This window comes from Mastomys coucha, unplaced genomic scaffold (genome assembly GCF_008632895.1).
Source record: "Mastomys coucha isolate ucsf_1 unplaced genomic scaffold, UCSF_Mcou_1 pScaffold18, whole genome shotgun sequence".
Classification (NCBI taxonomy): domain Eukaryota; kingdom Metazoa; phylum Chordata; class Mammalia; order Rodentia; family Muridae; genus Mastomys; species Mastomys coucha.
The window spans coordinates 111,743,775-111,771,644 of NW_022196900.1; the positions used below are offsets into that span (position 1 = coordinate 111,743,775).

At 53.2% G+C, this 27,870-nt stretch overlaps 2 protein-coding genes and 1 long non-coding RNA gene across 9 annotated transcripts in view; 2 read left to right on the top strand and 1 right to left on the bottom strand.

Annotated features, from left to right (window-relative positions):
• Nucleotides 1-13,300, bottom strand: part of Kcnab2 (potassium voltage-gated channel subfamily A regulatory beta subunit 2) — an 87,952-nt gene extending 74,652 nt beyond the window's left edge. The window contains exon 1 of the mRNA XM_031379643.1: nt 12,972-13,300. The gene's annotated coding sequence lies outside the window, so the exon portion shown is untranslated. The remainder of the gene's footprint in view (nt 1-12,971) is intronic.
• LOC116097101 lies at nt 10,899-11,781 on the top strand. Its single transcript, XR_004121218.1, has 2 exons — nt 10,899-10,994; nt 11,091-11,781. It is a non-coding gene; the product is annotated as an uncharacterized LOC116097101 (long non-coding RNA).
• The window catches only part of Nphp4 (nephrocystin 4), a 91,858-nt gene continuing 76,195 nt past the window's right edge, over nt 12,208-27,870 (top strand). For 2 of the 7 annotated variants that reach the window (XM_031379637.1, XM_031379638.1), the window contains exons 1-3: nt 13,153-13,489; nt 21,355-21,535; nt 26,148-26,300. In XM_031379637.1, the coding sequence (XP_031235497.1) occupies nt 21,392-21,535; nt 26,148-26,300 (297 nt within the window). In that variant the 5' untranslated portion in view covers nt 13,153-13,489; nt 21,355-21,391. Of the gene's footprint in view, nt 12,332-13,142; nt 13,490-13,712; nt 14,011-14,063; nt 14,293-21,354; nt 21,536-26,147; nt 26,301-27,870 lie in introns of those variants that run through there. The other 5 variants (XM_031379633.1, XM_031379634.1, XM_031379641.1 and 2 more) reach the window with 5 other exon arrangements.

Consider the following 27,870-nt stretch of genomic DNA (forward strand, 5'->3'; position numbering starts at 1 on the left):
GTGTGTGTGAGTGAATGAGTGACTATGTGTGTGTGTGAGTGCGTGTGAGCGTGTGTGTTTGTGTATGTGTGAGTGAGTGTGTGAGTGTGAGTGAGTGTGTGTGAGTGTGAGTGAGTGTGTGTGTGTGAATGTGTGTGTGTGTGTGGTTACTGGGGGGCACTGGAGGTGTGTGTTATTACCCCAACCTCCCTCCTGGGCCTGTGAATGTGACCTGATTTGGCTAAAAGGTTTGAGGAGATTTTTAAGATAATGACAAGATGAGCTCATCCTGTACCAGTGTGTCCCTACCTGAAGTGACAAATGTCCCTACAAGAAGAGGTGACAGACACCAAAGGCATGTGACGGCAGACAACGAGGAGGCAGTGTGCCAAGGCACACCAGACAGCAGCAGCAGCTACCAGAACCACAGCCAAGCCCAGAAGAGACCCCTTGACCCTAGCACGGCCACATGCCTAGACTTTGGGTTTCAGCCCCCATGGATGAAGAGAGAAAAAATGCAGCTATTTTGAGCCATGCTGATCAGGACACAGATATGTCCTGGTCCACAGGCTCCTGGATGCCCTGAGGTCCCCAGTAGTACCAAGCTTTTCCTACACACATCGGATCACGGGAAAACTTAACTGAGACATCAGGCAACTAAGAAGATTAGCAATGAAAAAATAACAATTACAAAGATATACCCTAATAAAAGTTACTTAGGAGTTACTAGTTGTCCATGTCTGATACTTTCCACTTAATATTTTCAGGCCGAGGTCACCAGAGTGGCTGGAATACAAGCGGGGATGCGGAGCAGGGGCACCCTGACTTTTAAGCCCTTTCACCCATAATAGCAGGTCGTAAGGAGGCCAAGAGACGGCTTTTTCCCTTACTGAGTCTGGAGGGCTGTGGCCCCAGCCTTCCACTTGGTGGGAGAGCAAGGGCTGCTGGATGATTCTGCTCGCCATGTGTTCCTGGCAAGGCAGGCCACTCCACGCTCTCCAGGGGACAGGAGGGATAAGTAACAAAGGGTTTCAAAGAGGATTACCCCCTCAGCACCGCCACGTGACGTGACAGCAGCATGGAAGATTAAATCCTTGCCCATGCCACATCCAGCAGCAGTCTGAAAGCCAGCTGCACTCCACCCCGTCCATTAAAGCCCTGAGTAAAAGCGGATGAGAGAGGAAACCGTGGGGTACTGTCGTCAACATCACATAATTAACGGGGAAATGCTGCGGTGGAAGCCTTTCACGGAGACTGTGCTTATATTTGTGGAAAGTCGCTGGGCAGCATAGGTCTAAAGCTTAGGTCCCCCAGTTCTGCGTGTGTGACCTTATCCTGTCAGGCCAAACGGAGCCAGGGAGGTGTCTGTGAGTGTCTTCACAGCCTTGCTTAGAAGAAGATGAAGGATTTAGTAATGTCTAAGCCAGGCATGGTGGCACATACCTCTAGTCTCAGCACTAAAGAGGCAGAGGCAGGTGGATCTCTGTGAGTTCAAGGCCAACCTGGTCTATACGCTGAGTTCCGGGCTAGCCTTAACCACTTAGCAAGACTCTGTCTCAAAAAGTAGCAAATAAATAAATAAGGAACTTTGGGAGAAACAGGAGGGAGGGATGTGGCCATGCAAGACTGGTCCTTGTTTGGGACAATTTGTGCTATGATGAAGGACAAAGGCTCATGGCTGCCTAGCAGGTAGCTAAGGGTGACTACACCTATCCCTTTCTGGTGGAGGTCTGAGTGTCCATATGTGAAGGAGAGAGAGAGAGAGATTCCTCCAGGTCAGGTTGAGGAGCCCCACAGCAACCTCTTGCCTAGAAGGCACGAGCGAGCACGGGCATCCATCTGGGGTCTTCATGTCACGTCCCTGCCTCTTAGCATCATGGTGCTACCGGCCCAGGAATGAGGTCACGAGTGGCACCCTCCTGGGTAGCCCTTGGGGTGTCTATCCCATAGGTCTAGTCTGTGGTCACAAGAGCACACAGATGTATATCTCATTTGACACTGGGGCATGGCATTGCCATCTGTAAAGTTCATGCCTCAGAATTCCCAAGAGAATTATAAAAAAAAAAAAAATACAAAGCACTGATGTCTTAGCGATGCGTCAGGTAACCATATGGTTCTCTGTTGGGCTGCATTCACAGCTAAGATGGGCGGAAGGACCACAGGTTGGATGTGGACCTTGGTAGGGCTTGGAGAAAGAAGTCTATCCTTGGTTACCGTGTGACTTGTTCTCACCAGAGATGCAAAGAAAACCCCACAGGGACTGATTCTGTGGATGGATAGGGAGGCCTAGAGGGTCCCGAGTGAGTATGCGTAAGTCACCGAGCCTCTAAGCTTCTTGGGAGCTAACCCATGGTGAACTCCAGCTGCCAATCGAAATGAGTGCCCATAACGTGGATGGTGGTAATCGGCATAGCCATTGTTCTCATCTCCCAGGGTAAGCTGTGGCTCTGCCCCTGGTGAGGGCAAGTGTTCAGCTGTTCACTCTCCTCTGCCCAGGCATACTGGGAGATGCATGGCCTCCTCTGCCTGTCTTCTGGGAACACTTGGTATGGATGGCCCGGAATGGCTTCTACAGAGTGAGAGTCAGGGCTACTCAGTTAAAATAGCTCGACTGTAAAATACAAGCAGTGTCCTTCCTTAGCAGAGTAGGTTGAAGCTGAAGGCCGAGAGACAACCCAACTACCCAGACACCATCAGGCTTAAGATGCCAGCTCCAGGTCCACAGCGGCCTCTAAATGAGGGCACTGTGTCTGGAGCCTCCGTGTCTCGGGGATGTGCCCCTGTCCCCTGTCATCTCTGGCCTCTCCTTGGTGCCTCTTGTAGCTCAGAGTGTGCTAGGCAAGACCTGTGCCCTGGGGAAGGAACCTGGGGAAGTCCTTCAACAAGGTGGTGAGTATCAGCCAAGCCTCTGGGCCTTGGTGGTTGTAAAAGTTTCCTTAGGCCTGCCAGGGCTAGCCTGGGGAAGATGAGATCCTGGAGGGCTGTCTCCAAGGTGGAGGTTTTTGGCCCAAGGCTTCTTCACAGGGCAAATGCATTACAAGTCAGGCCCTCTGGGCAGAGGAGATGGAGGGTGAGGGGTCACAGAGCTGAGACAAGACTTGTCTCTAAGCTGGGCCCATTGTCAGCATCATTTGAGTTGGGGAGGGTCCTGGGAGGCAAATGTACTGGCTTCAGGGAACTTGGGCTTCTTTAAGTCTGTGAGAGCAGCCTTGGTGTGGCCAGTGTGTGCTTGGCCAAAGGGACATGGTGTCTGCCGCATTCTGTAGTGGGCTGGCTCTAGCACTCATGACATTCACACTTGTGTATGAAGAGCTCCCTAGAGAACGGAGCCTAGAACGGAGAAGCCCAGATAGAGGGACATACATGCTGCACAGATTAGGTTCTGGCACTGGTCTGTTATCTGCCCAGGTATAGGGTTCTCTGTCTCCTAGAGGACCACCTTACCCACGTCTGGCTCTTGCCCCATCCCAGCTCCTCAGAGAATGCTGGGACAGGGGCATGGTGATCCCAGGTCTACCAACAAATAGGATTCTGCTTCAGTCCCAGTCTTCCCCTCCTTAAAAGGACCCTCAGGCATTATGGAGCAAAGAGTCTGGAGAGAGCTCCCGGCCTCTGGTTATAGGAGCCTTGGACGTTAGCTTTAGCTCTGAGCAAAACAGCTGGACCAGGCCTCCTACTGAATCTGGGATTAGGAGCTCTCCTGCCCCTTCCAGGAGCTGGGAGGAGGGTCCCCTGGCTCAGGGCTCCCCCAACCTCCCACTGCTCCACATGGTGTACCCTTGGGCCCGGCCAGGCCTCGGCACCCGTACAACCCAGCAGGTGGCTGGGACACCCCAGAAGTTCCACAGTTACCGTGGTTACCAGTTGCCACAGGGCGGAGTGGAACCCTTTTGACAGCATCCCCTAGCAGCGCCTGCTGGGCTTTGCTAGAGCCTTCTGGTATGAGTGGAGCAGGGAGGGAAGGCCGGCTAGGCAGGTGGGCCCTGTGGGTGGGTGTCTGCAGAGAGGGTGCTCGCTATGGGCAGCTTAAGGCCTGTGACCTTCCCTGAGAGTGCTGTGGGCTCAGCGGCAGAACTTGGGGTTCAGAGGTGGGATCACCCTGGTTGGTTAGCTATCATCTCTCACACACTAAGCAAGTGAGCCATCTCAGCCACAGGAGGATGGAGATACTCTGAAGGTGTTTGGGACCCGGGATCTTGGTTTAGTCAGCAGGACATACCCCTTTCCCTGTGACACGCGACACCCTATGCTGTCTACACTGGTCTCAATGCCACCTCCTGACCATGGTTTCAGGCCTAGCTCCACCTGTTTTCTCCTTCCATGGCAGACACTGTGCCACCGTGCCCAATGAAGAGCGGACATTTCCGTGGTTGCTTACGTGGCCCCTCCGTCCTCTCATGGTAAGTTCCTTCCCATTCTGCCGGGATCTCTGAGGTTAGCAACCACACTCATGGGTCCCATAAAGAGTGACATTCCCAGTCAGAGGGCTCACTGAGGAGCACAAGTGGAAGAGAGCAGCGTCCCTGCATGCCAGAACAGCTCCCAGGGCTGATAGTAGACCCCAGGGGACAACCTTCATTTTTCATTTGAAAAGGTCCTTTCTGGATAAAGCCACTGTTTTTTATTTTTTTTTTAGATAGTTTCCATGCAAGGCCCACTGTAACTATCACATGCAGCTATTACATAGCAAGGCAGTGACCATACCCCATAGGAGCCGGCCTCATGGCCATTCCCAAACTGCCGGGATGGAGAGAAGGCATGGCAGTATCCCCAGAGTCTCTGGGTGCTTCAGCATGCAGGCATCGTTGTCCCCTGAGCAACCTTCTGCCTCTTACAGAGCAGAATATAAGCAAGCAGGCTTAGGCCTGCTCTTCTGTGAGGAGCAAAGTGCGCCTGTGTGCTTTTGGGGACTTGGGGACTGCTGGGATCCACAGTGAGCTGGGATCTGTAAACTGGGCTCTAGTTTCCGCATCCTCTGCAGAGGAAAGGGGACAAGATGGCCCCGAGACTCCTGTCCATGACACCTGAACACCTCTTGGCCTGAGCGACTAAAAATACCCTCTACTCATTGTCAGAGAAAGGCAATACCCTCTGGGGGGTGAGAGAAGCCAGCTGAGCAGAGGCAGGAGGGGGAGCAAAGAAGGGGGGGCACAGCTCATGGATAGCCAGGTGCAGTTAGAAACAGCAGGGACCTAGTCATGTACACAGCCACTGAGATCTGTTCCTCTACGAAGCTCTGACAAATGCTGGGCCAAGAGCACCCAGTGCAACCTCCTGCCAGGAGGCCTGGGAACCAGCACGAAGCTCTGCCACCAGGAGAAGGCGCACTTTTAGATTCAAAGCTGATGAAAGCTAGCGGGGTCACTCCAGTTGATTGTGGATTTTGCCTGAGAAACAATGAAATCATGGCAAACGCCCGTCCCCTACAGCTTTCAGCTGCCAGAAAATGTTCCCCTGACTGTCACAGCTTTAAGGAAAAGTAGAGTTAGGAAAGTTCACCAACTGACCAAAGTAACGAGGAAGTGTTTCTCAAAGCATGGCGTTGGAACCCCAAGATCTAGGTTTCTAAAAACTGCCAACCATGGGGTCCATCCAGCTCCACGGAGGACCCTCGGTCTGGTGTGTGGTCAGCTCAGGGCCCAGGCTCTGTAGACACAATAGGTGGATCCACGCTTGGGCTCTACTGGGATGTCACGCAGCCTCTGCTCTGTGATCGCACAAGGCAGAACACACGGCGGGGCCAGTGGAGGCTTAAGGGATGTATCATGATCCCATAGGTCCAGAGTGCCCCCAAGCACCCCTGTAAGTTAGGAAATAGACACACATGGAAATCATCTCCATGAGGCCAGATACAAGGCGGTGCCACAGGTGCCAGAAGTATGACTTTCTTATGTGCAGCCTGTCACTCCTTAGCCCATCACTCCCTCACCTCCTCTCTCTCCTTTCCTTGTCAAATTCAAAAGTCTCCCAGGCAGTGGTGTCTGGAGGTCAATCAGAGAAGGCTGGGATCTGGGTCCTGATTCCACTCACACTAGCTTGGACACCTTAGGATCACTATGTTAACTCCCAGGAACGTTCCTACTTTGATCTGATGCACACACAACAAAGAGACAGGGACCAGCCTACAGCGGGATGTGCCATAGGAGGCTGTTCTAAAATCCAGGCCATTTCTGGGCACAGGGCTCTACTCCTCTCTCCACTCAGTCTTGTCTGTAACATCCCTGCCCCTCTCCCATGCCTTTCCCTCTCTTCTCTAGACAACAGAGTAATCCAGGGTTTCCCTTCACCCTGTCTTGATCTTTCCCCTCCCTATTCCCTGTGTGCAACCCTCCTCCCATCTCAGAATTAACTGCCTGGTGACCTGGGCTGACCAGCAGTCGATTCCAGGTCTCAGCTTTCAGCTGAACCACAGCATGACTTTCCCAATGCTTGTGGGCACAGACTACAAGGCCATGAGCCGGTCTAACCTGTCTACCTGGAAGCCCCTCTCTTGCCTGCTCCTTTTGATCTCCACAGCCCACATGGACCCAGCAAGAACAGTTTGGGTACTCCTGGGCTCCCTTCTGTTCTCCCCATCACTGTCAAGCTCCAAAGGCACCGTGGCCTCAGCACCTCCTTCCCACTCACCCTTTCCATGCACGTTCATGCACACGTCTTATAGAACATTCTAGTCAGGGTCCAGCTGTCCCAGGTGCCCCCTACCCCATGACCTTACCCTGTAGGGAGTCCTCCCAGACAGTCCCCCGTAAAGGAATTTTAATCCAGCCACATGGCTGCTCTGGCAAGGGATCCCATCCAAAGACCTTCTAGATCTCTGTGATCCAGCTGGGATGACACACCTTTACTCCCTCTGGCTGGGATACACACACACGGTTAGAACACACCTTCAACCCTCAGCAATGAAAGTAAGGTTAGTTTATAGAAAGAGGCACCCCAAGCTTGAAAGTGATGTCTAACTGAGGGGCAGACAGAGCGACAAATCAGAGAAAGATTTGACAGAAAGAGTCAGAGATAGGATATGCCCAACTCTCACAAGAACAGCACAGGAAAGGGAAGCTATTTAAGAGCAGAACAGGGAGAAAAAGGTGTGCCGCCTGTGGCAGTTTTACAGAGACAGGCTGCAGAGAGAACAGGCTAGACACAGGCAAAGACAGAATGAACCAGAGAATGAGAAGGAGCCAGAAGATTAGAACAGAGTGCCCTAGCTAGAGGCCAAGCAGAGCAATTCAGTCAGAAGCCAAGAGACGCCAGTTTGAGTCAGTCAACTTGGACAGGAGTTTGGACCAGAATAGCTGAGTTGAACCAGCCGGCCAGAGTTCAGAAAGAACTAGAAAGGGTGAGCTTATTCAGTACTAAGCTCTCAGATGACAATCACATCTGACAAATAAAGATACATTCACAGTCCCTTCCTAGCTCTGCCCGTCTTCAAGGTTTGCATCAATAGCCATCTCTCCTCCCCTTCAGTCCTCTCTGTTCAGGCTCATGGTCACTGAATTTCCTTCCTGACACTCAACCCTAGAGGAGGAGCTGTGTGGGCTTTGCTCCTGTCAGCCATTTCCAATGTCTGTTGGTAAGGTCTTTAAACATTGATGGTATTTATGGGTTTCAAATAATGCTCTAAACTTTTTTTTTTTTTTTCTGATGAGAAGATTCATGGTAATCTCCCTGTCCACACATTATAATTTTTTCTAGCCCTCCTGCATGGAGGAGAAGGAGGGAACTCCTTTGGAAAGCCGCTGTTACCACTGGCTGGGCACCTAGGCAGAGGTCCACAGCCTTTGCCCTGGGATGTGTTTGACAGCTGTGGGTATCAAAGTCCGAGTCTGTGAGAATGAAGCTGCTGAGAGGGGAAATGAGAATGTGCCACAGTGAAGCAGTGGTGTCTCTCCCTACGAAAGTCTGCTGGATTCTGCCAGACTCTGTGTCAGGCCCGAGTGGCTCTGCTCTACTGTTCTTGGGGCCTAAGCTGGGTCCCAGAAGGTGATACACTTGAGGTTCAGACTTGGCCTGAGGTGCTGGCACTGAGTGAGGGTTCTCTGTGCTAGGGGTGTCCTGGGTGTGCTCTTGAGGGTTGTTCTACTATGCCAGATGAAGGGAGATGGATGTACTAAAGTGGGAAGAGAGCCAGAGGCTGGGGAACCAAGTCCTAACTGAGGTGAAGTACCAAGGCTGGACCCAGTGGGACCCTGAGGATAAGATCCCAATAATGGTAAGGCCAAGAAGTGGCTCACTCACTGGGGAGATCCAAGAAAGAGAGTTGCTGGTGTCTTTAGACCTCACCTTCTCATGACATTCATGAGTTACATGACCAAAACACCTGGCAAAACCAACTTATCAAAGAAGAGACTTATTTTGGCTCGCAGTCTAGAGTGACCCAGGCCATCATGGCTGGAAAGGGGCAGCTGAGTTCACGGCAAGGTGAACTTGTGGTAGATGCAATTTACAGAGTGGACACAGGAACCAGTGCCTGGGCTATGCTTTCAAAGGCCTACCCCCTAGTAACCCATTTCTGCCCACCACTCCTTGTCTCTTAAAGCTCCCAGCTCCGGCAAATGTGTTGAAAACTCGAGTCTGTGGGGGATACTGTCACACAAACTTTAATGCCTACGGTGATGGTTTCTGGAGGTGGGCTTGTTGCAAGGCCGTCAGGTAAGATGATACCATTGGGTCAAGGTCACCATGACAGGGCTGGTGGCAGCTCTATGAAGGGAGAGAGACCGGAGCCAACATACGCTTGCCTGCCTTGTGGTGCTATGTGGCTTTTCCCCAAATGAGGAGCCCTGCTCTCGGACTCTGAGCAAGTAAACTTGAATTGTTTCTTTACTCTAATTTCATTTAATTCGTTATTGTCTCTTTTTAATTTCTTCTCACGGACAGAATGAGGTTAATTTAGCATGCGGGGGTGGGGGAGGTTTCGAAAGGCCAAACAGGGGAGGCAGACTGGAGAGCTCAGTAGGTGCCAGGGAGAGAAAGATAGACCAAGGGAGAGAAAGTAGGTTTTCTGAGGTAGAGGGGAAGCAAGCAGGGCCTCAGCAATATCAGTTTGTAAGCTGCTGCCTGGGGAGTGGAGGGGTAAACGAGGTGGGTGGGTGAGGGAGGGAGGGAGGGAGGGAGAGAGAATCGGTCGCGGTGTCAGGACAATGTTTAGGTCACAGTTTCAGCCAATGATTAGAGAAAGGACAAAGAAGGCAGGGAAAGAATCGAACTTTTGGAGTTAGACTTCAGAAAATGGGATGTTTGTCATTGAATCTGCAGGCAACTGCCAAACCTCTATTCTTTGTAAAGACCTAGTTGCAGGCATCTTGTCATAGCAACTGGAAACAGACCGAGATGTGTGTCTTCACACTGATGTTTCAGCCTCCGGGTTGGGTGATGGATTTTCACTGCCCGGGGAGACCACAGTCAGCAAACCTGTCCTAGCTGGAGCTGGATGGAGGGTGGGAAGTGAGGAGGTGGTCTCCACTTTTCCTTCCTGTTCTCCCCTTTTCCAGTCCTACGTATCTGAAACTAGCCAGCCTGCAGGTTCCTGCATGCTGGAAAGAGAGAAGATGGGCTATGTATATGGAGGAAGATCAAGAGAGACCTACTCTTAAAGGGGGCAAGACAGTCACAACCCCACAGAGCTACCCTCAGGTCTCTGGGGCCTAAACCAGCATCAACTGGTGGAGCAGGGGGAAGCCCGCTAAGACCCTATTCAGCAAGGGGATGAGTTCCAACACTGGTGCAGGACACAGGGTAGGCAGTATGTTCTGAGTGCCCCCTTGAGCTCTCCCGCACTAGATGGAGGATACAAAGACCTGGAAGCTGCTTAGACCACCTTGGCTGGGAGACTCTCAGGTCAAAGGGACAACCGTGAACCAAGTCACAGAAGAGGGACGGAAGCCACATGATTTAGGTGTGTGTTCTCCTTGGGAGGGGCTGGCTGGCTCTCTGCTTCCTTGACATTAGATGAACCAAAAGATCTCACCTCGGTGGTACCAAGGACTTAACTCTTCATAAGTCTGACCCAGCACATCTCTCTTGGGACCCTGGACCTCCTGGCCATCTGAGGAGATTCATCCCACAGAGGTGAGGGTTTCTGGCATTTGCTGGTACGTGGCAGCATCACAGAGTGGGCATGTGCCACCCAATCCTGATGGAAGGTGACTCTTTTTTAGCTGGGAAGGGTCTGTCTCCTTGTCACTCTATGCCTCAGTTTCCTCTGTAGGTTAATAAGCCTATTCCATACAGTTATTCCCAAGACCCCGAGGTGAAGGTCAGCTGTCCAGTTACAGTGAGGACTCCTCCATCCCACTGCAACCAGAACCCTGACTTCATGTCTACCCCTCGAAACACATGGTCATGAACAACCTGAATGCTAGGGCTTCTCAAGGTCAGGCCGACTGGAGTCCCTGAGAATTTGTTGTGGTCAGTGATACCTCACCAGTGGCCTTCCCAAAGGGCAGCTATTGGGTGACTGGGGTACAGGATTCCTCTGCCTTGGACAGCCATGAAGTGAACTGGGCTCACGTATGTTTATATGTTTCAAGCATGTGGTCTGTGCTACTTGGTCCCTGCCTTTGTTGACCTTGAAGGAGTCTTTGTACTCTGGGGCAGGAGAGGGCTGACTGCTGGTGGTTCCGACTCTTGTCCTTTAGAGACTTCATCCCTACGAGGTCAGAGAGACTTCCTGGATGCCAGGAGAGGCGATGTGGGAGGCATGGCATCTTTGGTCTGGACACTCCGAGTCAATCTTTCCCAAATGTAACCGGTAGTAGCTGCTCTTCTATCTCTTGACCCCACTCTAGGAAAACACCCTGGCTCTGGTTAAAGGCTATCGAGAATTTCACCAAGGTTCAAACACGTGTGTGTTCCTTCAGGCCAGTGTCCTCAGAAGCAAAAACACATTCCCCAGGCACAAGGGGAGGAGCCCTCCCTCCAGGCCTTCCCCAGAAACCATCACATCGACATTTCCTCCCAATCACTTGAGATGAATGAAAACTGAAAAAGACAGAGACATCCTAGCCAGCCCCTGGGTAGGATGCTTTCTGAGTTGGCTGGCCTCAGAACTCTTGTCCCCTGGGCTCTCCAGCACACATGGCCTGAGGGTCACAGCCCCCTATCTCCTGCAGGTGGCTGGCTCTATAGATGCACCCCTCACCCAGGCTCCACAGCCATACAAGATTTCGGACCCGAAAAACATGAAAGGGGCTTTGAGGTTTTCCGATGACACCCCTCTCTCTGCCCGTTGCCTGGCTCACCCCCAGGTCCTGACTGGTACCCACACGGCATCTGTTGACTGATGGAGCATACAGGCAAAAGGGGCAAATCTCTGTTTTTGAAGGGAATCTCCCCCAGGCTGTTTTGGAGACAGGGTTCTACTCTAGCCACCTTAAGTACCATCCCATCAAGGCTTGTGTGGACTTGGACAGCTTCCCTTGGGGAGACTGCAGGCTGGACCTCACAGGCCCTCAAGGGTCAACAGTACTTTGAGGACCCCATGCTGTGAAAGAAAGCAAAAGGCCAGGACCCAAGTAGTACACAGTGGCCTGGGCTCTGCAGAACACACGTCGGCCAAGTAAGAAGCAGGTGGATCGATGGCACTCTTCACGCACCCAGGTCCCCAGACCCTGCAATGCTGGGCCTGGGTGCAGCTTGTTCTTGGCACTGAAGGGAGGTGGGGGCTGGAGTTTCTGAGGGGGAGGATAAACCACAAAGAAAGAAGCAACCCTGAGGCGACAGATAGTGGGACAGCTGTGGACTGAACTTGGTGTTCCTGTCTTCCATGTAGATGTATTAATTTTCATAAATGCTAATAGTCCATCTCTCCAAGAGCTATTACTTAACGTCATCTTCCCTTGGATGTGGTTCAACACAAGTGGAATGGAGCAAGAGGCAACCTCCCCAACTGGTGGGTCCCTGGCTCCCGCCTCTCTTCCAACCAGGCAGCTCAAGTCTGGTTTCTGATGTAACCCCCACGCCTTGGGAATCCAGACCACCTGCCTTTAAGACAGGTCTCTTTCTCACCAGTAAGCAAAGAAAGTTACCAACTCCAAAAAAAAAAAAAAAAAAAAAAACGCTGAATCACACAGTGAGAATGAACAGTATGTGGGGGATGGGTGAGGAGGGAGATGGAAGCCCGTAGGCAGGCAGCGAAGGGTGCTGGAAGGCTTGCCACTTGGAGCACCCCGGGGTGCCCCGGGCATGCTGCAGGAGACCCCAGGACAAATGCCAGGTGAAGCAAGCGGGTACGTCAGTCGGGAGGGAGGGCAGGTGGGCAGGTACATCTTGCTGCAGATACTGCAGCAGGCAGCAGTGCAGCAGTGGAGCGCTCCGTATCCTGCAGCAGAAGCAGCAGCAACAGCAGCAGCAGGTAGGGAAGTGGGGGAAATGCTTAGTGCCAGGGCCTGGGCACAGGGGGGTGAAGCTGAGGGTGAGAGTAGAGGTCTAGAGACAGGGACAGCGCTGCGGGGAACAAGGTGCAGCTGCAGCGAGTGTCAAGGTGCCGGGGAGCACCGCAAAATAGAGACTGCGGTGCGGTAGTGGTGGCGGGCACGGAAGGGGCCGAGAGCAGAATGGGTGGGAAGCTGGGTCAAGGCGAGAGTGACACAGGGCAGGTAGCAAGGACGAAGGATGCGTCTGGTAGAGCGACAAGTAGGGAGATGAGAGAAGACAGCTAGCTACTGGGGTGCTCAGAGGCTGAGAGAGGATGGGAAGCAGAGAGGCGAGGGCGAGGCGAGGATGCAGGGCTGGAAGGGGGAGAGGCAGGGATTGAAGTTTGGGGTAGGGGTCCGGGATGTCGACCGAAAGGTGGGGCAGGATGACAGGGAAGCAGAGACGGTGGGGTGGGGGCAGGGAGACTGTGGAGAAGGAGATGAGGAGGCTGGAGAGGAGGTGAGAACGACGGCGGGGGCAGGGATGCGGGGCCAGGGAAGAGGAGATGGAAGGGGACCGCGGTGGCCACGACAGCGCGGCCTCGCAGGTGCCCGCCGGGGTCTCCCGGCTGCACTCACCTGGGGGCCTCCAGCTCCGGATCCCACGCCCCGCTCCGGATCTTCCTTCCCGCCCTGCCCTTGCGACTTCAGCACCCCCGAATCCCGCTCGCTCGGGCAGGTTCCGCCTGCAGCATCTTTACCTCGTGGGACGCCCGCGGCCACGCCCCTAGCAGCCTATTATTGGTTATGATTCACGCCAGTCACAGTCTCATTGGCAATGGCCATCGGAGTCCATGCAAATCATGCAGCTCCCGCCGATGCGTCGATTGGCCGGGGCGCGCAGAGTCAGAATCCTTGGACTCGGGTTCTCATTGGCCGCGCGGCCTGACGTAAAAGTGACGCGAGGCGGGTTCTATGCTGAGTGAGCAGTATCCCTCAGGCCGGGGCTCCACGCGTGGGTGGCGGCGGATTGGGCGACCCCCTCGGTCAGCACTGGACCCACGAGTCCTCGGGTTCCGCTGGGCACCGGCAGCCCGATCGCTGGATCCATGGTGCGGGACGCGTTCGGTAGCGTGGATCCGGTGCCCGTCTCCTAGGTAACGCGCCAGCGGTGGACTGAACCAAGTGCGGGGGAAGTCAGCGTGTGTTGGCTGCTCGGGTGGCAGCAGAGCCTCGAAGAGGCCTCAGGGTCCCGGGTAGGGCTGCATATGTCATCTTACGGACGACCTGGTGTTTGCAAGGCACCGCATGGGGCACAGGGCCGGGCCTGGCTTGTGTGGGTTGCATCTTCTTCCCCTCACATCGCCATTGGTGCATCCCGGTTGCCAGCTGAAGTTGGGCTGCTGGGTCTCCTTCGGTTAGTCCTCCACTTTCTGACCCGGTGCGCGCTGCGATCCGGGGCCGAAAGGGATGCTGTACGCTCTCCAGAGCCTTGAAGATGCTCACGGTCTGGTGTTTGCGCCTCTATGCCAGCCCTAGGCCGCGCAGCTCGCTCAGGTCCCTGCGGCTCTCGATGCACCGTGAGGCCCCTGGCCCAGTCCATGTCCAGCCCTCGGGGCGCAGGGTTGACTACCCCCACTGCTCAGAATTGCAACCCACACTCCTGTCCGAGTTCCCCGTATGTCTAGTCCTGCCTTACGGGAGGGGAGGGGAAGCGGGGGGTGGGGAGGAGATGCTCTCGAGGCTCACGTGGAAGTTTGCACTGAAAGTCAGCTTTGCGGGTTTAGGAAATGGGCAGGTTTTCTCAGTCCCAATCCTGGTCTCCTACGCAGCTCAGCCATACAGTTCCCACACGCCATAATTCTGCCTGTGTCCCAAACTGCCCTAGCACTATCTCACTCTAGTGTTTGTATCCAGGGATCTGCGAGACTGCCCACTTTGGTGAACGCCGTAGCAGAGGGTGAGTGAATGAGGGCATGCTAGGCATCCCTTAATCAAACTTTGAGGTCAGCTCTCTATCACTACCCCATCTCCAGGTGGGGTAAATCTTGGGTCTTCATTCCTGGGGACGAGGCTTCCCTGAGCCCGGCACCTGCATTTTGTGGAATTTCAGCCTCTCTGGGTCATCCGACTGTCCTTCTGTGCCTGTCTGACCCGTCGCCCCCTTCATCCTCACCAAATGTGTCTTGATTATGATCCACACTATGCGGTGCACCCCTCCTCTCTCCCCCCTCACTCCAATTTAATGTTGTGGGGACAACATTTTGCCTCTGGAACACATCAGGTGTTGGCAAACCTTTACTGAGTACACCTGCAGACACAGAGAACCCGAGATTCCAGGCTCTAGTCTGGTCTATTGGAAGCAGGCAGGGAAGGTGAGAATCTGCATAGACGTTGGGGAGACAGAACTGGCCTCCTCCTTGGGCATCTCCAGCAGGGCTCTCTCACTGCCCCCTTCTGGACATCTCCTCTCCCTTGACTTCTCCTGGCTTCCTGAGAGGGAAGAGGACTGTGGCATGAGTGTGGGCTAGTCAGTATTAGCTGTGAACTCCCGCGTCCAAGGCTGTCTCCAGGTATGTAAGGTGGGCGGTGCTGGCACTACCTTCCAGTTGTTGGAACAGACATCTCCAGTGTCATATCCAACTCAGTTCAGGCTTCAGTAGACGCTGGCTCATTTTCTTCCTGTCCTCTGTAGGGAGCCCCTTTCCTGGATAAAAAGCGTGAAATCTGCCCAACTTTCTTTCGAATGTTTATTCTTCCCAGTGGTTCTCTTAGGGGAGTATGTACGCTATGAGCCTGGCCCTGAAAACCCCAGTCAGTATGTAGTCATTGCCACCAGAAGGAACTCTCACCGGGCCCAAACGTGTCAAAAACGGCTCTACGGGCCTGGCCTTCTCCCATTCCTCTGCCTTGCTAAAAACCGTTAGATTACTTTCCTAAAGCTAGCCCCCAAGGTCTGTTCCCTTACTTGCCTGCTTCTTCCTAAGGCTGACCACCAAGGTCCAGCTTTCAAAGTATTTGCAGTTCAGCAATTAAAAGCCCCTTTTGGCTCACTTGATGAACACACCCAATTAAAATAATTAAAATTAAAAGTAAACACCTCACCTTAACACAGAGTTTCCCATTTTTCCTTTCTAAACCGCCATTTTCCTATGGGCCATGTCTGTCTTCTCTCTATCCAGAGGCATAGATACCCCTCCTCCCTCTCCCTTAGCCCCTTCCCCTTCTCCCTCATCCTCCATCTCCTGTCTTTGTGTCTTGTCCCCACTCTCCCCCACCCCCATTCCACTGGGACAAATAACATCTCCTTTGTGTTGAGATTGTGGTCCTGGGGGTCCCGAGCCAATACTGATCTCTCTCTCTCTCTCCCTCTCTCTCTCTCTCTCTCTCTCTCTCTCTCTCTCTCTCTCTCTCTCTCTCTCTTTGGTTTATCGAGACAGGGTTTCTCTGTGTAGCCCTGGCTGTCCTGGAACTCACTCTGTAGGCATGGCTGGCCTCAGAAATCTGCCTGTCTCTGCCTCCCAAGTGCTGAGATTAAAGGCGTGCGCCGCCACTGCCCGGCTAATACTGATCTCTTAAACCACTTGTCCTTGGTAAACTGGTTTAAGAGACAGATAACCGTGCAAATGGAGAAAGATTTATTCAGTGTGGCCATATTGGGAGGAGGACCACATAAACAGGTCCCTCTTAAGCATACTAACATGATGTTCAGGCATAAACAGGTCAGAGGGGATGTATAACTAAGCAGTCTTGGTCAGGCTAAGGTTCAGTCCATCCCTGACCCACCCTTGTCTCTGCTTCTCTCTCCTGCAAGGTGGTCTGAGAAGGCACGGTGTCTAGTCTCTTCCAGAGGCAAGTTCCTCTTCTGTTTGTCACCAAGTCTGGACTCTCCCTCCCCCTAGCCTGGGGTTCCTGGGGAAATTTTATTTCTTTAGGGTTACAAAGTATCTCTTTAGACTATCTCCTCTGCCAGAGTGGTCATATTTCTTTCTGACAGATTCTCTCCAAGGACTAATGCTGACTCAGGGAGTTCAGAGTCTCCCAGGGGTGCATCGACTGTTTCTACAGAGGGCTGGGGGAGGGAGCTGGGGTGGGGTCGGGGGAGGGAGCCCTCAGATTCCCAGTATGAACCTGACAGGCAGTAGAGGGTTAGGCAGACCCTGGGAGGGCAGGCTGGTGCCTGAGTGCTTTTCAAGGCTTGTGGGGCACTGAAGTTGGTCTGAGGAGGGCCAGGGGCTGCGTGAGGGCTTGTGTCAGGAGGGCCCTCCTCTCCAGTAATGTTTACCATGGTCTCAGGTACTGGTTCTAGACCAGTCTGTGCCCATTTGATCTGGAGAGCGGTGAATAGCATCTTTTCAGGAAAAAAAGAGCAGCCAGGCCAGGCTCCCCTCCACTGCAGCACCATTTGGTTTTGTGATGTTCCTTAAGTTTCCCTGTGGAATGGCTGCCAAGGCCGTAGGAGAGACAGTCTGCTTCCTCCAGGAGCTGGCCAGGGAGCAGTCACCACCAGATAGGCCTCAAGCACCGTGACCAGCAGAAACATGGGGAGGGAGGTGGGGAGCTGAACCTGCAGAGGAGGCAGCCAGAGTAAGGGTTGGCCCACGCCTCTTTCACTAGTGAGCAACACTTCGATCTTCCCATGGCTGCCAGATGTCACCAGATGCCATCAGTGGTTTTTTCCTAGTCCTGACCACTAGGCAGGCATACAGAGTGCATCTCACCATGGACATCAAGGTGCAGGCAGGGCAGGCCCTCGGGGGCCCCAGCTGAGGGTGTCATTTCTAGCTTGTGGAGGCACCTGCATCCCTTGGTAACTGGCTTTTCTTCCCTCTAGGGACTGTGGCATACACTGTGGTCCTCTGTTCTTTCCAAGTCTTCTCACCTGTCTCCCACAGGGATGTGCGCAGGCGCCAGGCTGTCTGGATGATCCCGCACAACCGCCTCGATCTTGTGCAGAATCCTGTTTAACATGAACAAGTTACATGTTCCCAGGCTCCCGGGACTGGAATGGGAATGTTAGAGACCGCTATTCAGCTTGCCGGGAAGTCTGAGTGAGGGGCAGGATAGTCTCCCTGGGACTGCTTCTGCACCAGGGTTTCCCTGTGGCAGCTGAGTGTCCCCTGGGATTCTGGGCTAGTCTTGGGCAGGAGTGCCACTTCAGGTTGAGTCTCCCAGGGGAACGTTTGCCTGTAGTGCTGCATGGGGAATCGCTTGTTTCCCTCTGGCTCGATCGGGGGTGGGGTTGGATCCTCTTACAAAGAACAGGGAAAGCAGGTCCTCTTGGTAGCCTGTCACACCCTCAGGGAGACAAGTGGCTTTGGATCCCTGAAGGGTTGCCTGGTTTGTAGGCGTGTCCAGTAGAGAGTGGGACATAGCCCGGGAACCTGTGGTGGGGCTGGGTGGAAGGAGGCTGACAGTCTTGTCCATTTTATTCCTCACGCCCTTTGTGAACATGGAGGGGTGACCCCGAGCACGGCCCTTCACACTTTACCTTTAGATTTTCATGAGGATCCTGATAGATGTTAGTGTATGTGATTTCTGTCTGTCTGTGTTCACTGTATTAGAAGTCAGAATCCAGAAGCATCAAAACGCTAGTTAATTTTAAAATGGCTCCAGTAAACCTGATTATGTGTTAATTCCAAAAAAAAAAAAAAACCCTTTGAAATCACTTTGTGCTTGTGGCAGTGTTTTCACGGGCTCAGCAAAAGACTGTTCTGCGTGCTTCTGTGCCTCCTTTGTCTGCTGTCTTGCTTGTCTTGCTTGGTTGAAGCCTTCGTGGGAAATACAGCCCCACTGGATAAGAGGAGGGCCCAGTGGTGGGTGTTCTCAGATGGTACCCTCCCATCGGTAGTAGAAGTTGTTTTTGTTTTGAGACAGGGTCTCTTTATACAGATGTGGCTAGCCTGGACCAACTGTAGACCAGGTTGGCCTTGAACTTGCCCTAATCTTCCTGCTGTCTCCCAGCTGCTGGTATTCCAGGTGTGTGTGGCCATGCCTGGCTCACACAGTGCAGGGCGTGTGCACGCTGGGCAAGCGCCATATGAATGTTTTCTCACAGTTTGTTTTACAGCAGAGTCTGTCCACTGATTGGCTTCTCACGCACCTGCTCTCGCCTCGGTTTTGAACTGTTGTAGTCTCTAGGTTTTGTCCACTTGAAATGTTCTGGTGTTTGACTTTCACGGGCTGTCCTTGAGTTTACGGATATAAGTGTACGCTCCTGTCCATCTTGTCCTGCTCACAGGGAAGGTCCTGAAGTAGGACCCAGTCAGGTTGGCGATGGAGGACACAGATGCCTCTAACTCAAATCTGTGAAAACTCCTTAGTTTGGGATGTGGCGAGAAGCACCAAGACAGCTCTATAGGAGAGAGGGAGAGAAGCCAAACGATTTGTGCGCCATGGAGAGAGGCGGGCCTGGAGGTGCAAAGGCGGGAATGGTGATCTACACTGTCTATCATTAGAGCCAGTAACAAATGCAAGTGCCATTGCGCCCATGCCTCCTTGAGACCACCAACCAGTGAAGAGTCACTGCGATCCCCACGGTTGTATCCCAGCCCAGGAAGGAAAGCATAACCTGTAGAGCGGAGACCACAGCTGACTGATGGGTCCCTCTGTGCTCACTTCCCATCGTTGGCCCGTCTCCTCTTCTCTCTCGTCATTTGTGGTGGACGTCCAACCATGAGACTGGACGGCACTATGTTGAATTATAGTCTTTCTGTGCTGTGTTTGACTTTGGTCAGAGGTTTATTTCATTTGGAATCGACCTTTCAAGAGAAGATGTCACTGCTGATGCAGGACATGCTGGGGCCACCACGGTGAGCAAGTAAGTGATGGAGCGATGAGGGGGAGGAGAGAGAGAAAGAGAGAGAGAGAGAGAGAGACTGGTTTGTGTGTTATGAGTAAAGTCAGAACTGGTGGCTCAAGGGTGATGAGGAACAGTAGCCTGAGCTGAGTAGCCCCTGCGACCACCTGAAGCCACAGTGAAGGTCTGACCCATGCGGCCACTGAGGGCCTTGTCTGGGTCCACAGCCCTGCAGCAGCAGGGGTCTGTGTCAATGGCGCTGGCCCATGTACCACCATTTGGATGTCGCCTGGGGCCACGTCAATGTCCCAGAATAGAGCAGAGCTGGCCCTACCTCTCCCTGGCTGCAGCACTTGGGAGAGCAACCCACATCTCACCTGAGCAGCACAGTAGAGCTACTAGCCCTGATACAGTGGAACTCCACTGAGCCACCCAGAGCATGGGTGAGCTGTGGACTCCACTGAGCCGCCCAGAGCGTGGGCAAGCAGTGGACTCCACTGAGCCGCCCAGAGCGTGGGCGAGCAGTGGACTCCACTGAGCCACCCAGAGCGTGGCAAGCTGATCCCCATCCCTCACCATCAAAGTGCAGGAGAGCTGGCGCACTGAGAACCAAAGCTGCAAGACTTCAGTGACTCAGGGCGACAACAGGACATCTGAGAGGAGCCCCAGGAGGATCCAGTATCAATGATGTGGTAGAAGCCAGAGGTCTCAAACTGGACCAGTGACTCCCTGCAAAGTGCAAGTGAAGCTGTTTGGACAAAAGGATATGTGGTGGGACACAAAGCACACAACTTCTATGGGGTGCCTGCAAGGGTGAAGGGCAGATATGGAGGGATGGGGGCGATGAGTGGGATTGGGGTATGATGTGAAATTCACAAGGAAGCAATAAAAAGGAAAAGAGAGAAAAGAAAGAAAACCTTTTAGTTTGACTTTTTCCTCAAAGCGACTGGGTCACTTTGTTGTGTCTGAGAAGGTGTCAGCTGAAGCCGGGGCTGCCACAGACATTCCTTCACTGAATGGAAAAGCAGGCTAGGCTGAGGGCAGCAGCCATAGCAGGCTGTCCCCTGGGATGCCCGCTGTCCCCTGGGATGTCTGGTGGCCCGTGGCTTGTAGGGGGCGTGGAAGTGCTTTACCCTGAGTTCCTCATCACGGTCTCGTCTCGTGTACCCAGAGGTTCAGAGGAATAGCATCCCTGCCTCTGCCAAGGGCCTTCCCTGGTGCAGCGGCTGTTTCTGCTGTGTGGTGACAGACTCCACAGGGACCCACAGAGCCTTCGAGGATGCTTACTGTGGACTGTGCCCCACCAGCACAGATGTCACCAGGGTGAAAACGGAGAGCAGTGGAGGTGTTTGGGATTGGCCACCGTGTTAGGGAACACCACCCTGTTAGGGATCGGCCACCGTGTTAGGGATCCTGGCTCCTAGAATTGACCTCTTTTTTTTTTTTTTTTGGTTTTTCGAGACAGGGTTTCTCTGTCCTGGAACTCACTCTGTAGACCAGGCTGGCCTCAAACTCAGAAATCCGCCTGCCTCTGCCTCCCAAGTGCTGGGATTAAAGGCGTGCGCCACCACTGCCCGGCTAGAATTGACCTCTTATCACCATCTGTCAGCTGAAGCAGCAGCTCAGGATGGTGGTGACCCTGTCTGGATGGACAGGGTTGAGTGACATCTGATGAGTAAAGTAATAGGAAGCTGGTAATGCTGGCTTTTGGCAACAAGAGGCCTTGCCACATAGCCAGGCTATCCTGGGCGACTGGCTTCAGGGCTCCAGCAGTGACATCCAGGACATCGGTCCTGGCTCTCACTGCTTTGCTTTGCTTCTGTGTGTATCTCAAGGTGCCTGCTCCCAAGCCCACATTTCCCTCACATTTCCCTCTGCATAGACCAGCAGAGGCTGAGGTTGGCCTCTCATTGGCCCCATGAGCTCATACCCACTAAATGTTTTGGGCATTGGGTTTCACCTGCCACCCACCCTGGCTTTGCACAGCCATTTGAAGGAGCCCCACCTGTCTTCATTCTTAAACCAGTCTCTGACCCCAGGGTGGTTGTGTCTGACAGGCCTTTTTTCTTGGCAGCATCACTTCAGGTCAGCCACACAGCAGCGGTACCACGGCTTGCAGGACTGGGTTGCCAAGCGTGGGTTTCTGGGGTTGGGGGCTCCCCTAGAAACTTTCAGAGTCAGGTGAGCACTGGGCTGACAACTCTTGCCTTTATTTCACCACAGATGGTGCAGGGAGTTGTGGAGGCCCATGTGAGGTTGTATGGGCAGCATGGATGACTGGCACAGAGTCTTCACCCAGAACACACTGGTCCCTCCCCACCCACAGAGAGTGCGGCAGCTTGGGAAGGAGTCTACGGCATTCCAGTGCATCCTGAAGTGGCTTGACGGGCCACTCATCAAGCAGGTACTGGGACTTCCACTGATTGTCAGACCCTGTCATGGGAGAAGAGGCTCTTAACATTGATCTCCACTTATCTCCCCGAGTTTCACTGCTGTGCCCGCTAGTTACCTCAGGCTTGGCAGTACTCTCGTGACAGAGAACCTGGGACTTGACCACTTGGTCAGCACCTGGGCCTTAGGTCAGCATTTCTACCCACAATAGAATCGGGTGGTGATTCTGGTTTGTTCTGAGCCGATGTGTAGGAGGATGCCATGTGTGGCCCTCCTTCGGTCTGCAGTCGGGAGAACATTGCTCTCTCGGTATCTCTGCAGCTTTGTCCACAGGCTGTGGGAAGCCCTCATGCTTGGATGTCCCCAGCCGTTTGAACCCCAAGGCCTCCACCTACAGCTCTGCACTCAGCTCGTGTGAGCTAGTGCAACTGTGCAGCCACTCAAAGAGCACCCATGTGGACTATGTCGTTCTGAAGCCCACTGGCCTGCAGGGATGCCCAAAAGGAGCCAGCCCTGCCTCTGGGCATGCGGTGTTTCTTACAGTTGTTGGTTGGCAGGCCCACTGTCTGCCACTGATGATGTAGGAGTCACGCACATTCAGTTACTAGCTGTCAACAGTGTGCAGTTACAAGCCCTCAGCTGGAGTGCCTCCTGGGGTTTGTTAGAAGGTGAGGTACCAATGTGTTTGCTGTGCCACAGCTGTACCTCTTAGCTGTTCATGCTGAAGATTCACCCTCAGCCCTCACCCCAGTGAGGGGGCTGCAGGATCACCTCCACTTCCCAGAAGCTGGCAGAACCTGCGAGAGGCAGGCCAGTTGCTGGGGGCCACTTGTTTCCCTGGACTGCTGCCTACCTGGGCTGGCTCTGGCTGCCCTTCCTGGGAGCTCACGAGGCCACCAGCAGCCTTCTCTCTCCTAGAGACTTCATGATTCATGAGGACAAGTCCCCTCTCCATCTTTTTTTTGAGAAAAATAATTTACAGAGCTTGAAATTTGCAGGAAACACTAAATGTCCGGTCTCAGATGCCACTAGGATTGTCTGCCTCTTGCACAACCCTGCACAAATTCTGAGCAATACAATAAATATATCTATGTGCATTTTATATAAATTATTCTTAAGGACTTACTATTCATATGTGAGTGTCTATATGAGCTTACGTGCATCATTTGTGTGCAGTGACTGTGGAGGCAAGCAGAGGGGTCAGATCTCCTGGGACTGGAGTCATGGGCAGTTGGAGCCACCTGCTGTGGGTGCTGGGCCTAACCTCCGAGCTGTCTCTCTGGCTTCAGGCTCTCACTGTGTGGCCCAGAATGACCTCATGATGAACCGGATCTCTTGCTTCAGGTTCTTGAGTGTTGAGACACAGGTGTATGCTACCACACCTGGCTCATTTTATTCCTTTAAATGTAAATGATTACTCACATACACACACACACACACACACACACACACACACACACACGCACACGCACATGCACATGCACACATGTACACACACACACACGCACATGCACATGCACACATGTACACACACAAATTCACATGCATACACATGCACACAAACATACACATAATCGTGCACACACATACACACATATACACATACATACACGTACACACATTTGTTCTGTACCTTGCTTAAAAATGATTTTAGGAACATGTCTTAAAGATTGTTCACATGAGGAATATTTTACTTTTTATTTTTGAGACAGAGTATTACATGTAGCCCCAGATGGCCTGTTCCCTACTCTGTAGACCAGGCTGGCCATGAACACATAGAGATCTGCCTGCATCTGCCTCCCAAGTGTTAGGATTTAAGGTGTGTGCCACTGTGTTCAGTTCTCATTCTTTTTTGAGGTAAGGCATTACTAAGTAGCCCTGGCTAGCTCAGACTTAAGATCCTCCTGCCTCAACCCCTTGAGTAGTTAGTTAGAGGGATTACAGATTTAAGCCATCTTATTACTCTATTTACATTGTTTTTAATATATGCATATTCATATAGAACAATTCCCATGGGTGGGATTCCTGATTCAAAGTCAGGTCAAAGGATAACATTTAAGGCAACATCATGCGTTGCTTATAGCAGTGGGTTTAGATGTAAGGACGTGGGTAAGTTGGAAGCTGGTGGGAGGAGGTAAACCATGTCTGCATAGGGTAGAGTGTGCGCACGCAGGTTAGTGTCTCAGAGTTGAGGATTCAGGGAAGATGAGGGGCAGCCACACACATGATTACGAGGGACACTGCCGTTCCCACGGCTGAGTACAGCTGCATCAACATCCCAGCCACCCCCAGGCCGGAAGGTCACTGAATCGGGCACAAAGGCCAGCGTGTTATACCACAGTTAAGACCTGGACCCAAAGGGACATAGGCAGATGAGGGAAAGGGCCCAGGCTCCAAGACCCTCCTGTGCATTTGAATGTTGACTCTCCTCCCCATCTGCGCCCCATGCGACATGTCTGGGAAAATCACAACGAGTGTGATTCCTGACTGCCGCACCATAGAACTGTAAACCCAGAAAACCTTCCGTAGCTGGAAGTCAGCACACCGTCAAAGAAGCATTCACAGGGAAATTAGAGATAGTTCAGACTGAATAGTGGCACTGACGGTGTCCGTCAGGGACCAGGTGACTGCACACAACCATCTTAGAGAAGAGCGCTTCCTCCTTAGGGAATCACAGGAAAAACAGGAGAAGGAACAGGAAATGTCCTTGTGCAGTGGAGGACCTGCGGGTGTGAGGCCTGCTGGGACCCCCCCTCCCCACAGTGACACCACTTCTCCCATTCGATCCACTCAGGAAATGTCCAGTTACCCGCTAGTTGTTGGGTAGGGATGTGGTATTCCCAGCTGGAGCTGGGGAAGGCTGGAGTGTGAGTGCAGCTTCTCCTTCCCGCGTCTGCACAGGACTTGTCCTGCCGAGGGCCACCTCCAGGTAGCCCCTCCACCGGCACACCTCCTGAATTGTCCCCTTCCTCCAGCTAGTGACTTGCCCTGTGGCTTTCCTGCCCTCTGTGTACCCAGTTCCAGCTCTTGTCCCACCTCTGTCCCCTTACTGTGACAGTTCTTCAGCTGCAGTGGGTGGGTGCTTGCCTCACTCTCCCTGGCTGCTCACTCTGGTAGGCCATGAGCACAGCATGTCCTGGGGCTCCACAAGGCCTGCCAGCTCTGCTCCTGTGCACCTCGGCTCCTAATCCCGCCTCTCCCCGCTCAGTCTGCTGCAGTCCCACAGGCTCCATGGAGAAGAGCGCCCCTAGGATTTTGCTGCGGACAGGAGATGACGTCCATTGAAAAGGCTTCTTTCTTAGCAACCGCTGAGAGTGAGCAGGGCTTGACATGGAGGTCCATGCTGGGCCCCAGGGAGGCCCAGCATCCCAGGGAAGGTTGGGCGGACTGTCCCGTGGTCTTTGTGGGCAGTGATGGGCTGGGTAGGCTGAGTGGCTGAGGACTAGCCAGCTTGTGTAATGGAAGCGATCCCAGTGGTAGAGAGATTGACTGGTTTTGGTCTTGGTCCTGGGACGGGGAGGTTTTGTGTGAGGCCAGAGAAGAGCATTCAGAGAAGGTCAGGGTTCTGTTCGGTTGAGTTTGCCCGTCAGAGACGATCTCATAGGTGAGGCAGTGACCAGCCCTGAGAATCTGCCTGTGTGCAAGAGCATGGGACATCTCTTGTCAGGGAGTCCCTAGATGCCAGAGGTTCAATGATACACAAAATGAGAAAACAGTAATTTAGGGGAAAATAGAACACTCCTCTCTAGTTCTGAGACTCTTAGCTCTCTTGCCCCAGGGCCTGATGTCATGCTGCACCCTCTACCTGGCTCCCTGTCCCCAGGTCCCCATGTCCTCATGGTCTGTGTTCCTCTTAGTTCTCAGTCTGTATGCTGTTTTCCATGAGTCTCTTCCCTGATTGGCCTGACTGGTTTCCTTCCCAGAAACCCTTAGGTGCTTTCTTTCTTAGTTCTTGTGTCCTTGTGCCTAGAACTGCACCTGGCACAGACTAAAACCAGAGTGGATGGCAGGGGGAGGTTTGTTGAAGGAGAGAAGGCACAGGACCCTTACCTAAGAACTGGACGTTATAACTGGGGCTGTGGGAGAGACTTTGTTTCAGGGCTCCTGGACACAGTCTCTCCCTCGTCAGAGAGCTGATTTTCATCTACTAATACCCTGGAATAATTCTGATTGGCTGACTTAATTCCTGCTCAGGACAGACTTAAGCTGGCTGCATGAGATGAAGAAATCCATCCCAAAAGGCTTAAGCCAGAGCAGGTTCATTAAGCAAAAACAGATCATCATCATCAGCAGCTTCACACATGGTTTGGTCCAGGGTCTCTTGGTTCCATCTGCTAAAGGGATGGCCCCAGCAGCCCCCGACCTGTGTCTGGCAGACATAACCTGGCCTCTGGTGGCTTTTGGCTGTGTGTTAAGTTTATGTCGTCTGAGGGCATTTTGGCAGGTGAGCATCATGGTTTATATCTCCTCCTAGACCAGCTGCTGTGGGGAGAGGCTACTGTCACGAGGAAGTTGAGTTTCCGGTAGCTGAGTATGGGGTAGATCCCAAGGGCCCAGTGTCCTCCAAGGGGTCCCATAGTGGCTGTGGGGTGGCTCTTCAGAGCTCCTTCTCTGGTGTTCCCTAGGGAATCCTAGACATGCTGTCCGAGCTTGAATGCCATCTGCGAGTGTCCCTCTTCGATGTCACCTACAAACATTTCTTTGGGAGGACGTGGAAAACCACAGTGAAGCCCACCAATCAACTCTCTAAGCAGCCACCCAGGATCATCTTCAATGAGGTAGGTGGGTCCTGTCAGCCCAGCCCAGGCAGCGGGGCCTCAGCACACACATTTCAGGCACGGCCTGGACCGGCAGGTCTGCTGTTGCAAAGCTTGTCTTAGTGGTGGGACACTCCGTTTCCAAACAGCCTTCTTATGTGGAAGCCAGATATCCAGCTGGGTGCACGTGCTTAATGTGGTTTGCAGAGATATGGGCCTTAGACCCTCTGCCTTCAGGGAGCCTCTGGGGTCTCGGAGTAGTGAGGTTAACTGATGACATCTGATGTTGTATTAGCTTTCATCTCCAAAACAAAAATACCTGGGGAGTTATGGCAGAAAGGTTCACAGACCTTGGCTCTGCTGACTCTGGTCCAGGGGCGAGGCAGAGCTGCATCATGGCAGGGATGTGTGACAGCTCCTTTCCTCTCACGGTGCGAAGGGGGCAGCGAGAGAACTGTCCTCGTGGGCTTACTCTCCCTGTCTGTTTCCATCTGGACTTTATAGTCTGTGGGACGGCATCACCTGCATTCCAGGTGGGTCATCTCACTGTATCGAGTGCATTCCAGGTGGGTCATCTCACTGTAGCGAGTGCATTCCAGGTGGGTCATCTCACTGTAGCGAGTCTGTGGGACAGCATCACCTGCATTCCAGGTGGGTCATCTCACTGTAGCGAGTCTGTGGGACGGCATCACCTGCATTCCAGGTGGGTCATCTCACTGTAGCGAGTGCATTCCAGGTGGGTCATCTCACTGTAGCGAGTCTGTGGGACAGCATCACCTGCATTCCAGGTGGGTCATCTCACTGTAGCAAGTCCCGTTCACACGTACCCAGGGCTGTGCCTTTCCAGTCTACATGTTTCTCATGCTGTGAAGATGACAGTCAAGAACAACTGTCACAGGTGGTGAAACCAAGACTCAAAAAAATGGCTGCCTATGTGGAAGAGCGTGAGCTCAGACCGATGCCTCTGCCCTCAGGCTTGGCATGGCACTGGTTGGGTCCATGATTCCCAGGGGAGCCACTTGGCTGCCTTCAGCTCAGGCTAGCTCCCAGGTAGGTGCCTGGTGCTGGGGAGAGAACGCCTCCGTCCCACTGGGGTGACAGAGGGAGTGGGACGCAGGCCGTGAGCTGTGAATGTCCTCAGAAGAGGCGGAAGGATTAGGAGCCTGCTTTAGGCAGGGCTATGGAGCGTGGCCCATGAGAGGCCAGGGCTGATAGGATGAGAAGGAACCAGGTCCCTGGATGAACATCAAGCATGTAATGGGAGAGGGGGAGGGGGAAGGGAGGGGAGGGGCTGTTGTGGTGGTGGTGAGCTGGGTGGACAGCCGTGTCCTGCAAGCCTTCTCAGTGAGGCTGGGCTCTTTAAGAGTTGAAGAGGCCACAGAGGCCTTCCCCATGCTGCCTGCTGTTTCATGTGACCTTCAGGGGACAGCGAGGAGGACTCTGCCCAGATTTGACTCTGCAGGTGACAGTCACTGATGTCTCTGAGCTGTTTCCTCTCGAGCAGGTGAAGTGACTGAGGACTAGGAACCCTGGTTTTGGGACACTTTTGTGCCTTGTGTTGACTGTAGAGCTGGCCATGGTGGAACCCTGG